The 13,564-nt window shown below is 39.7% G+C and overlaps 1 protein-coding gene across 3 annotated transcripts in view; it reads right to left on the reverse strand.

Moving 5' to 3' along the window:
• Window positions 1-1,450: 1,450 nt before the first annotated feature.
• The window catches only part of LOC141270713 (uncharacterized), a 119,816-nt gene continuing 107,702 nt past the window's right edge, over window positions 1,451-13,564 (reverse strand). For all 3 annotated transcript variants that reach the window (XM_073680798.1, XM_073680795.1, XM_073680796.1), the window contains 2 exons: window positions 12,321-12,411; window positions 1,451-6,716 (listed from right to left, as the gene is read on the reverse strand). In XM_073680798.1, the coding sequence (XP_073536899.1) occupies window positions 4,876-6,716; window positions 12,321-12,411 (1,932 nt within the window). In that variant the 3' untranslated portion in view covers window positions 1,451-4,875. The remainder of the gene's footprint in view (window positions 6,717-12,320; window positions 12,412-13,564) is intronic.

Consider the following 13,564-nt stretch of genomic DNA (forward strand, 5'->3'; position numbering starts at 1 on the left):
TAAAGAAAAATTCCTACAAATATCCTTATTTAAAATGAATAAATGTCAAAGCAAACAAAAAGCACAAATACTGTATATACCTGAATTCATTGTAGGTTATAGTTGATTATCCGGTGTAGCATAGCTGGGAAGGACAGGGATAAATCCCAGCACTGCAGGTCTTCATTAGTAGTGCGCCTGCAATGTTTTGCTAAGAACCAGGAACTTGTTGCATGCAATGGGACTTGTGGACTGAAGTGGTAGCGCCCAGTAGTCCACCAGGGGGCGGCTGTGGTGACAAGGTCACATGATGTGTGGTGTACACACGAAGTGTTAGTGTGTAGGGCTGTGTGCAATGAGATCCCTGCCTTATGTTTGGCATTGTTAGTGCAGTGTGCATTGTGTATCTGCAAAGCAGTATGGTTCAAGTATTGTGAGGTTGCTTGTAGTACTGAACTGACTACATTCTGTAGGTGGCAGAGCTTTGCATATAGTCTGTAGGTTTCAGAGCAATGAGAGCAGTCTATAGGTGGGAGTGCTCTGTGTGTAAGCTGTAGCTAGAAGAGCGCTGTACGAATGGTGTTCCGTAGGAGCCATTAATGAGTTTTGGGACAGTATAGTGTTGAGCGAGTATGTTCTATTAACCCTTTCGCCGAGTATGCTCGGGCCGAGCTCCGAGTATTTACAGCTGCTCGGTGATGAGGTTGAATCGCTCCCGTGTGCATGATTTGCAACGGTTTGACAGCTTTATTACATGGGAGGAATGTCTATTTCTTACACAATCGGTGAGCGATTTAACCATATCACCGAGCAGCTATAAATACTTGGAGCTCGGCCCGAGCATACTCGGACAGAACATACCTCGCTCAACCCTAGACAGTGACCCCCGGATGGCACTGTGGTTTGTCAGATGGTGCCCAGCCCTCGGCTTTGGGTAGAGAGGTGAGATATATAGCATAGTTGGGAAGGACAGGGTTAAATCCCAGCACTACAGGTGTTGATTAGAAGTGCACCTACAGTGTTCAGCATGGTGCTGCTGGTGAAGCAGAGCAGAGGCAAGTGTGTAAGCTTGTTAGTGACCAGCCAAGATGTGAAGAGCTGGGAATTAGAGAGATTCACAGGCCTTCTGCCCAGCAGTCACCGATTACTGACCGAGCAGATGAACTAGAGTTCTGCAAATCAATTCTCACTTCTCTATTTTCAACACATGAATGTACAACATAATAACAAGGAATAAAAATTCAACAATGAAAAGGATGCAAGATGCTATATCAATAGCTAAACATAAAATAATACATCTGATAACATATAAGAGAAATGGTCAAAATCAATAAGTACAATATATGGTCAAGCGCAGACCACTCCGGAAGGATTGATGTGGTTTAGGAATATTTTCTGGATGACACAGATTAGAAATTGTTAAGTGTAACGGCTCAAATGTAAAATGCCAAAATATGTTTTACTTCTCCTCCCTCCTCTCTTTACTCCCAACCCCACAGCAAAGAGAGGAACTGACAATCCATGCATTGGCTACATTTCTTGTTGGTTATATTTCTGTTATATATTCACTAAAAGTACAATTGGAGAATAACTCAAAGTTTATTGCTTTCACAGTTTGAAATATTTTGTGTGTAAAACATTGTAATAACCACAGAGATAGAAAAAAAATGTGGTCCTCACATGAAGTCCTTAGAGAAAATCACTGCAATTTTAGCCAACTTTGATCTCCCTTCATGTTCTCCCCTAGACAACTTTCAAGAAGTTAATTTCCACTACCTTGGAAAAATATATATTTTTAATAACAAAGAAAATTTTCTAAAATATGCTATATCCAATGCTAAAGAAAGCAATTTGCAGGATTACATTTCAGCAATTCAATCAGCTTCTCATCCTTAAATATTGCTTGGCCTCTCCAACTGGGCTATAGCAAATACTATGAATTCTGAAACACACCTGGGAGGATGTTAGCCAGAGCACATGGCCAAAACAGCTCAAAACCATTATTCCTTGTATAAAAAATTAAAAACATTCTTTAGTAAATACTACCCCAGAGATTACTAGTTCCTTTCAATACAACTATTCCAAATTATATATCTTACCTACCACACCCTCTGGTTCAGAATCCCCCATTGCCATGTCCTCTCCTTTCCATCAGTTGTGGCAATAAAAGATCTAGAAGACCCTTTCACGCCACAAGAACTGCTAAAAATAATAGAACAACCTGGAAACAAAAGTCCAGAGCAAGATGGTCTCACATCTAAATTTTATAAATCCTTTTCCAAATAACTAACCCCCAATAATAAAAGCCTTTAACTCTAAGATTCCACCCCATTCTCATGTTACTCCACAGCTCCACATATTACAGTTGTTCCTAAACTGGGAAAGGATCCCTTTTCTTGAAAAAGCTACTGTCCAATTTCCCTTTTAAATGTTGACTTGAACATGTGTGGTCAATTACTTGCAAATAGATTGAACCCCTATCTTTCAGGCTTTTTTCACCCTGACGAAAGTTGGCTTTGTCCCGGGCAGAGAGGCACGTGACGACACCCTCAAAATGCTTGACATTATTAAATATGCACACTTATATAAAACTCTTCTTATGATTCTGTCTTTAAATGCCAAAAACACTTTTGACAGAATTTCCTGTCCTTCCCGCACACAAACTCTGCACCATATTAGTCTAGAGCCAAAATTTCTATCTAAAATACTTGCTCTATATCACTCACCGACGGCCAAACTAAAAAGTAATGGTCCAATATCAGACCCTTTTTCTATAAAGGCACCTGACAAAGCTGTCCTTTATCCCCCCCACTCTATATACGAATCATGGAAAATCTTTTGGCAGCCATACGCACCAACCCTGATATACATGAAATCAAGATTGCAGGCAGAGAATAGAAATGTTCATCATTTGCTAATAATATCCTTATCTGTATTACCAATCCAGAGATATCTGTTCCCTTCCTGATGTCTGAATTGATGCGTTTCATGAAATGGTCACACTTTAAGATTAACATTGAGAAGTCAGAAGCATTGAATGTCTCTCAAACCCAACAATTAGGGAACACTCTAAAGTGCAACCTTCTCTTTTAAATTGCCCCCAAGTAACAATATCAACTATCTGTGCATTGATGTTCCCGTATATCTCGAAGCTATTCTCCCTCAACTTTAATTGTTCATCTCCAGGTTGGAGTTGGATCTTAATTCCCGGAACCAGAGAGAATTCTCCTGGCTTGGCAGAGTCAATGTTCTTAAGATGACAGTCCTACCAAGGCTGCTATACCTTCTGAGACCCATCCCAGTGAATATACCTTTGTCTTTTCGGGTTAAAATTCAATGTTTTGTTTTTTTTTGCCATCAAGCCGTCCAAAAATCCAGTATAACATTATATCCTGCCAAAAAAGAGGTGGTGGTGTTGGTTAACCTGATTGCCATCCATATTATCTAGCATCAACCCATGCAATGATCCTCAATTTGTTGCATTGCATTAAATCAAAACTTTGAGTCCGCATTGCATACGATATTTCCTCGGTATTGGCATCCTCTATTCCATGGACTTGGCCCCTTATGGCTAGTATTAATATTTCTGTATCATACAGCATCAAGCAGACACTGTAGACTATATATACACCAAGTGCAAGGAGTGTTTTGGTTGATCAGAGGGGACCATTGATGGCTATAACTGATCACTCTAGGTTTCCACCTGACGCTTCAGTAAATTCCTTCCTAACCAACTCCAAAAAGATGTTCTTACGTATACATCAAATAGCAATGAATGGTACACTCTTACCCTTTTCTACTATCCTAGGTGACTGTCCTCATAGGATGTCATAATTTTGAATACACCCAGCTTCAACACTTTTACTCTTCACTGGACAGCTGTCCAGAATCAGTCAGCCCATTACCCTCTTTTGAAATGTTGTGTGTCATTCCCCTATCCCATTCATATGTCATCTTGGTTATCTACAAATTGTTGACAGACCCAGATCTGGAATACCTTCCTCCATTTTGCAAGGCTTGGGAGACTGGGCTCTTAAGAAAACTTTACGAAGGAGCAGGGGAATTTGGTTATGGCTACTAAATTACAAGAAACAAGCTCTAAAATTATTTCAAGGCGGTACCACTGCTTTGCATAAATGTTTCCCTGAGGTATCTAGTCTATTTTGGCATTGCAGGGTGCATGGGAGGATGATGTCACATATATGGTGGTCTTGCCTGACTCTGGGAGTGTTCTGGGACTGGGTCATCAGAGATAATAAGGAGATAACAGAAATATCACTACCTAGGACACCAGAGGCTACACTGTTATACATGTTTTCTATGCCCAAACATAGAATCAGAGAATCACTATTAAACCATCTCAGTAGACACCCCTTCTTTAGAAGAATGGTTTGTAGCGATGGCTAGAACACATGCTATGGAAAAGCTAATAGCCCAAATACAAGAATAAACTATTACAACCAATGCTAAATGGTTTCACTGGGAAACTTTCCTCTCTTCTCCACTTTACCAAACTATCCAAAGGTGCCTTAAAGTTTGTCCCTTCCTTGCACTCCCATAGACCAAGAAATTGTCGGATACTTTGACGATTAGCGCGATCCTTACTCTCTGATTGTAACACAATCTACTCTATAAAGTGATGAATACCCATGATTTTTTCTTTTTCTTCTCCTTACTTCCCATCCCTTAAGAGTCTTACTTTTCCATATACTATACCAGTTTGATGATATTTATACCACGATTATCCCTCTTTATTAATGTTTTGATGCTTTACGTAATGAAGTCTACATACCACTTTTTTCTGTTCTTCCTCTTTCAGACTTTTATTTTCTGTTTGTTATATTATGCTGTTACAAAATCAATAAAACGTTGAATTTGAAAAAAAAAAGGAAATGACTACTTTCCCGTGTGAGTTTTTTGATGTGTTACAAGATTTGTTTTCTGATTAAAACATTTCCCACATTTTGAACATGAAAATGGTTTCTCTCCTGTGTGTATTAGCTGATGTCTAACAAGACTTGTTTTCACTGGAAAACATTTCCCACATTCTATACATGAATATGGCATCTGCCCTATGTGAATTCTCTGATGAACATTTAAAGCTGATTTTCTATTAAAACATTTCCCACATTCGGAGCATGAAAATGGGCTGTTGCCTGTGTGACTTACCTGATGTATGACAAGACTTGATTTATATGTAAAACATTCCCCACATTCTGAACATGAAAATGGCTTCTCCCCTGTGTGAATTCTCTGATGTTTAACAAGACTTGATTTCTCTGTAAAACATTTCCCACATTCTGAGCAAGAATATGGCTTATCCCCTAGGTGAACTTTCTTATGTTTAGAAAGATCAAATTTCGTATACCAGCATTTCCCACACTCTGAACATGAAAAAGGCTTCTCCCCTGTGTGCATTCTCTGATGATGAATATCAAGATTTGCTTTCCGGTTAAAATATTTTCCACATTCTAAACAATAAAATTGCTTATACCCTGTGTGAACTTTCTGATGTTTAGCAAGATCAGATTTTGTACAATAGCATTCCCCACACTCTGAACATAAAAAAGGCTTCTCTCCTGTATGAATTCTTTGATGTGTTAGAAGTTTGGATTTCTCACTATAGCGTTTCCCACATTCTGAACAAGAAAATGGTTTCTCCCCTGTGTGACTTCTCTGATGCGTAACTAAATTTGATTTCTGTGTAAAACATTTTCCACATTCTGAACAAGAAAATGGCTGATCCCCAGTGTGACTTCTCTGATGCTTAACAAGTATGGATTTCTCACTATAACTTTTTCCACATTCTGAACATGGAAACGGCTTCTCTCCTGTGTGACTTCTCTGATGAGTAACAAGATATGATCTTTGTGTAAAACATTTTCCACATTCTGAACATGAAAATGGCTTCTCTCCTGTGTGAATTCTCTGATGCGCAACAAAATTTGATTTGTGTGTAAAACATTTCCCACATTTGGAACATGAAAATGGCTCCCCTTTGTGTATTCTCTGATGTTTGACAAGACATGATTTGCTTGTAAAACATTTTCCACATTCTGAGCATGAGAATGGCTTCTCCCCTGTGTGATTCTTCTGATGTGCAACAAGATTGGTTTTCCAACTAAAACATTTCCCACATTCTGAACATGAAAATGGCTTCTCTCCTGTGTGCATTATCTGATGTTTAACAAGACATGATTTGCTTGTAAAACATTTTTCACATTCTGAGCAGGAGAATGGCTTCTCCCCTGTGTGATTTTTCAGATGTGCAACAAGATTTGTTTTCCGATTAAAACATTTCCCACATTCTGAACATGAAAATGGCTTTTCTCCTGTGTGAATTATCTGATGTGTTATAAGACATGATTTGTCTGTAAAACATTTTCCACATAATGAACAGGAAAATGGCTTCTCCCCTGTGTGACTTCTCTGATGTGCTACAAGTCTTGATTTAGTAATGTAACATTTCCCACATTCTAAACATGAAAATGGTTTCTCCCCTATGTCAGCTCTTTCATATTCCACAGCCCTTCTGTGACTTTTGTTTTGCATATTTGTCCTTGATGAAGCAGAAAAAAGGACCTGTTGAAAAGGATCAGATGACAGATTTTTTCTGAGAAGGTCTTGAAGTGTATCTGGTATAATGACATGTTCTTCATAAGTATCTGCTGTGATACCAAGATATGATGAAAAATCTGAGAATATCAAACGTCCCTCTGAGCTCCTGCTACAGTCATCTGCCAAGAATAAAAATGATATTTTTCAGCAATATTGCATTGGAATATTACTAATTATATTATTATATACTTTATAGCATTTCCATAAAAACTTTAATACAATTCAATTATTGACAGACTAAGATAATAGACCACAAAGAGGGACTGAGGTTAGTGTTAGGTCACCTGGTTATGGCCTTACAAATGTTCACTACTCTATAACAGCCATCTTCTCGGTTCATGTTTCCCTGTGTTTGTCATGAATCTGTAAGCCATAATCATCAACATTAACAGAAATAAAGACTTGAAATAGATCACTCTGTTTGTAATGACTATATAATATATGAGTTTCACTTTTTGTATTGAAGAACTGAAACAAATTAACTTTTTGATGATATTCTAATTTTACGAGAAGCACCTGTATGCCTGACAGTGAGATAGAAATAGAGGAGAAGGAGTATGAAAAACAGTATTTGTGGATGATGACACCGACCACTTACTACTTGGGGATGCAGCCTGTCCAATTAAAATACAAGTGCAAGGAGGATGTGTAGGAGAATAGATTGAGTCTCTCTCATATAGCTGGCTATGGTCCTTTTCCCTAAAGAGTAGGTGGTGTTGCTTCATGTGTTTATGATAAGCTGTAGTTCCTAGTCTTTTTTTGCTTGTATATCCACTGATTTTACCCCTCCTGCAATGCCTTCATCTTTGAAAACAACTGCCCACCAGTACAACCATGACCAAAGCTTTCAGATTCTCTTTAACATCCTCCAGCAACATCAGTTGTGGCACCGCCTATTTTTTATTCTCTTTTACACCACCCTGTTCATTGCAATTTCCACCATTTCTTTTTCCATACATTTTTACAACACTGTATTTGACAAAGGGTCATCTTTTCAACCTAACTTATGCCCCCTTCTCAAAAATGACATGAGAAGACATGCTGGGTAGGTAGGTCCATGTCCAAAAAGCAGGCAGCTGCCCAGTGCTGCTGTATTGTTACCACATTTAGGGGTATCAAAATTAGCCAGTATACAGGTATACAAAAACAGACATGCACAGATAAATGTCTGGATTTTTTAAAATTAACTTTCTATTTTTTTTTTTTAACAAAATTGTCTTCTCAAGAGAAAAAGACAAATAATGCTAGATACACACATACATTATATATATTTATATTTTATAAATATATGCAAAGTTTGACTAGTAAAACAGGTGTCAATAATAATAAAAAATACATTTATATATGACACACACACACACCACTTAGTGAGGTAGATAGTTACCCCCCATCCCTCTTTCACAAAAAAAGAATATACAAAAAAATGGAAAAAAATCAGTACAGTCACTCACTTGTGACAAGCACATTTTCTTTGACTGACACAAAGTTCAGGTTTTATGGTCTTTCACGAATATTGTGTTGGCTTGCTGCTTTCTAATGCATGAAGAACTCAAATGAAGCAAGTAAAGATGCCAGCCTATCGACACTATATTCAAGATCAATCTCACGGTTTCTGGCTCTGCTGCTGGCACCGCACCTATCTTTTGTCTGTCTCCAACTATCATCCTAATTTCTCTAACAGTCTCTCCTGATTTGTTACGCTACACCATGTAATGTGATAGCTTCAATACATCAGGGGAAAGCCCGCGTGGCCACACTTGATTGTATCTGCCACAGAATGTTCCCGTGATATCATCTGCAAAGTGAAAAATTGTGATTCGCACAAATCAAAATTGTTTGAATTTGCCTGGACAAAAGAGCTATCTAAAATTCTACATGAATTTGATTTGCGTCATTATTGGATCAAGATATAGCATGCAAAAGAAGGCAGTTCCTGTACCCATCCACAATGCAAATCTAAAGTTGCACATGGAGCAAAGTAAGTCCACACTTTACAAACATGACTATTTTTGACATGGCCATCTGCATCCAACCTTATCAAACTCCATGCTTACAGCAGCGGGACGTCCCAATGTCTTTTCATGACAATTCAAACAGTGACCTCAAGTAGAGACAGGAGTCAACGTAAAAATGCTGAATGATCTTCCCCCGAGCTATTGCATCTGCCTACATTTGCCTCATTGCACTGAATGGATACGTCAGAGACACATGCGTATATCATTCCTGTTTATAAAGCCATAAACTCAGACAGAGTGGAGGAAGGTTATTGGTAAGGGGCAGTGGACTGTTATATGTAGGGGTTGTGGTGGATGGGCAGTTAAGACTTTCCTTGTTTGGTCAACCTTATTTTGAAATGTGTGGCCAAGTCTTCTGTAGAGATGAGGGTCTTAGGCGGCAGTTGAAAGTGTTAAATAACTATTTGGAGTTGTGGGATGAAAAGGATACAAGCATTGGGAAATAGACCTGTTTAGCAGAGGTGAGGGCCAACTTAAATATGTAAGTTGCCATTTTGAATGTGGTAAAATCTTCGTGCGAAGGTGTTTTATACTAGCACAGCTCTGCAACCCTGGACACTTACCAAAGCTTTTTAATGAGGTTGTTGTGCCAGGGTTGATCCGTCGCACTCTGCTGTACATGAGAGGGGCTACAGAGTCAATAGCGGATGCCAGTGTGGTGTTGTAGAAAACGGTGGCACTGTTGTAGAGTGAAGATATGGATGACAATGGTAGAATAGAGTCAGAGAGCATGTGAATGTCTAGGTGTGCAAGGTTTCTGCAGGGGTGTGCTAGTTTCTGAACATTGGGAGTAGGTGAGGAGGACAAGGTTGAGAAAATGAGTAGATGGTGGCCAGATAGGGGAGAGGTGAGGTTGTGAGGCTGGATAGGGAGCAGAGGTGGGTGAAGAGAAGGTCTAATGTATGTCCAGCTGAGTGGGTTAGCAAAAGAAAAACCAAAGTTCGCCTCAGTTCACTGGTGCATGCAATGATCCACAACGGGTGCGGATCACAGACAAATCCTGTCTCTGTTTTCTGTTAAGTAGACATGAAGAGAAAAAGGCAAAAGTCCAGATACCGCAAAACAAATTTTTTTTGAGAAAAACAAGTGAAAAAATATTAAAAACAATTCATTTGAATTCTCTAAAACCAAGAAAAAACATAGTATTAGGCCTACATGTTTTGAGCGCTACCACGCTCTTAATCATGCTATAGTTTGGAGGCTGCAGGCTGATGGTTGTTAGTGAGAAAGTGGAAGTCTAAGCAGCACTGTGGCTCAGTGGTTAGCACTGCAGCCTTGCAGCACTGGGGTCCTGGGTTCAAATCCCCCCAAGGACAACATCTGCAAGGAGTTTGTATGTTCTCCCCGTGTTTGCGTGGGTTTCCTGCCACACTCCAAAGACATACTGATAGGGAATCTAGATTGTGAGCCTCAATTGTGACAGCAATGATAATGTATGTAAAGCGCTGCGGAATATGTTGGCGCTATATCAAAATGAAGATTATTATTATTATTAAGTCCGCCACAATGATGGTGGAAATGTGAAGAAGTGGTCAATAAAGGCCAGGCCCGGGTGTCGGTATACGACGGTCACTTGGAGGTCCGAGGAACAGTATATAAGGCCAGAATGCACTTCAAAAGAAGGGAGGACCAGGGAGATGTGGTAGATTACCTCTGGAAGCAGCCAAGTGAGTTAGACACAGGAACATAAAGCACTGCAGGTTCAACAATATAAACATGGCCTTGCTGGCATAATGACAAAGGGTAGAGCGGGATTGGGTTGAATGTGCAGTTGTTAGAAAGAAGACACACTCTTCCACCATGTCTATTGCCAGGGTGAAGAGAGTGGGTGAAGTGAAGGCCACCGTAACACAGCGCAGCGGGTGAGGCTGTATTGGAGGGTGTTTCAGTGAGGCCACGGATGGATAAGTTAAGAGTAGTGATGAGCGCAAGTGCTCGTTACTCCAGTTTGCCTAGGGTGCTTGGTTATGCACAGAGAATTGCGGGTGCTAGCTATCCCCGCATGTTTCACGTCTGCTAGACAACCACAAAAAAAGGGGATAGTCCGTGTATGTCAGGCAATCCCCACATGTTTTGTGGCTAACAGCTGCAAAAAATGCGGGAGCGGGGAGGTGAACATGTCACTAGAGCACCCGTGATACTCCGTGCATAACCGAGCACCCTTGGCAAACTTGAGTAACGACCATTTGCGCTCATCACTAGTTACGAGAGCTAAAGAAGTTGTGAATAAAGTGGAGCATTTTGCACATGGATCGGGCATTCTAAAGATCTCAGATGACGATGCAAAAGGAATGTTGGGGTCATTCAGGGTTTGGATATGTGTCCAATTTTAGAAAACAAAGTTGTGCAATAATGTTCTTAATTTATAGTTATCCAAACTGACATGAATAAAAAAATTCAATCATTTTAGTCACACCAATTATAGATCCCCATAAAAATTGTTACGATTACACAAAGTATGTCATGTTTCTTGTAATTGTTTTCCATCTTTAATGTATCTTCTAATGTACTGGCATATAGAGATATCTGTATAGACCAGTATATTATAACATGTAATGAAGAATGCTATTGAGGTTTTAAGGCTGAGAAAATTCTCCTGTACATAACAGTGAAGCCTGTGGCTGGTAATGATTCTGCCTTATATATCAGAGGTCACCGACACTAACATGCTTCAAAATATGTTTAGAGACCTCCATTGTGCACAGTGACCTGTGATGGACAGGACTGTGAGTAAAGAGTCATCTCCTCTGCAGCAGCTCAGAAACAAGCTATGTATGCAGTGGAGAAACATTTGTTAAAAAATACGGGGGAAAAAAAAAAAAAAAAAAGAAGGAGTGAAACACTGAAGAGTTGTAAACTTTTTCAGAACTTTTTGGCATTTTCACGACAGTCTCAGACAGGTCCACCAAAGTGGGTGGAGCATGGATGGGGCTTTCTGGTGCCCATCAAACTCATGAAAGGTTATTCAACGCTAGTGGCATAACTTACAGGTATCAGAAATGTTGTCCCAGTCCGTCCTTGACTTGGATACCATTTCTGGGGAGGCACACAGAGGCGATCACCACTGAGAAAAAATAGTGTGTGCACGTAGAATGCATTCAGCATTACTTACCTCACCGACCTCCTTCATTAAAGACTGATGTGCACGGTGACAATCTGGAGCAGATTGTCCAAGACTTTTTATATTTTACTATAGGCCTTAAAACTAAACAGACAGGTATTTGCTAACAGAGGCAGTTACCTGCCTGCTGTACTCAGCGCTGGGTCAGAGTGGTCACCGACCGCTCCTGCCGGTGATTCAGCTGCTCCACGTCAGCAGAGCAGCTCTTCTTCTTCCTGCTGCTCTGTCTATAAGACATAACTTCCGATATCATGGTGATTGACAGCAGGCTTCTCACAGTTAAACCATCAAACACAATGACATCGGCAGTCACGCCCCATCAACAGAGCAGAGTAGAGGAGAAGCCGAATCACCAGTAAGAGAAGTCTGTGACAGCTGTGTGTCAGTAGAGATCGGCAGCAGGCACAAAAGGTAGGAAGAAAGCAACAAGCTGCATGATTTTTTACATTTTTTTATTTTTTTTTCATTGTGCTAAAAACTAACGAATAATGAATCAGCCCCTACATGCACATCAAAAGTTTCATGTGAACACAACCGAAAAAACCCCAGTGACTGATTAGAACCTGCATTTAGTGGTCACTACTCACCCGTGCGGTTATCTGTAGGAATCTCCTCTTTACACCGCTCATCACCCCTCACATATGTCTCTGTAGTATTAACATGGTTCAGATCTTCACCCTGAAAGAAATATTGCAAAAGTCAGAGACAGATTAGAAAGCCGTAAAAAATTATATAGAAAAACAGAAAAGATCATCTAATGTCTATGATATACTTTATCCTGTCATCTCTACCAAGTATAAAACATACACTGAATGGCCACATTGTGAGAAGATCCAGACAACATCTAATGTCTATGATCAGCTTTATCCTGTCATCTCCACCAAGTATAAAACATACACTGAATGGCCACATTGTGAGAATATCCAGACAACATCTAATGTCTATGATCAGCTTTATCCTGTCATCTCCACCAGATATAAAACATACACTGAATGGCCACATTGTGAGAAGATCCAGACAACATCTAATGTCTATGATCAGCTTTATCCTGTCATCTCCACCAGATATAAAACATACACTGAATGGCCACATTGTGAGAAGATCCAGACAACATCTATTGTCTATGATCAGCTTTATCCTGTCATCTCCACCAAGTATAAAACATACACTGAATGGCCACATTGTGAGAAGATCCAGACAACATCTAATGTCTATGATCAGCTTTATCCTGTCATCTCCACCAGATATAAAACATACACTGAATGGCCACATTGTGAGAAGATCCAGACAACATCTATTGTCTATGATCAGCTTTATCCTGTCATCTCCACCAAGTATAAAACATACACTGAATGGCCACATTGTGAGAAGATCCAGACAACATCTAATGTCTATGATCAGCTTTATCCTGTCATCTCCACCAAGTATAAAACATACACTGAATGGCCACATTGTGAGAAGATCCAGACAATATCTAATGTCTATGATCAGCTTTATCCTGTCATCTCCACCAAGTATAAAACATACACTGAATGGCCACATTGTGAGAAGAGCCAGACAACATCTAATGTCTATGATCAGCTTTATTCTGTCATCTCCACCAGATATAAAACATACACTGAATGGCCACATTGTGAGAAGATCCAGACAACATCTAATGTGTATGATCAGCTTTATCCTGTCATCTCCACCAAGTATAAAACATACACTGAATGGCCACATTGTGAGAAGATCCAGACAACATCTAATGTCTATGATCAGCTTTATCCTGTCATCTCCACCAAGTATAAAACATACACTGAATGGCCACATTGTGAGAATATCCAGACAA

The sequence above is a fragment of the Phyllobates terribilis genome, unplaced genomic scaffold (genome assembly GCF_046119375.1).
Source record: "Phyllobates terribilis strain yellow unplaced genomic scaffold, ASM4611937v1 Scaffold_5__5_contigs__length_657084704, whole genome shotgun sequence".
NCBI classification, from domain to species: domain Eukaryota; kingdom Metazoa; phylum Chordata; class Amphibia; order Anura; family Dendrobatidae; genus Phyllobates; species Phyllobates terribilis.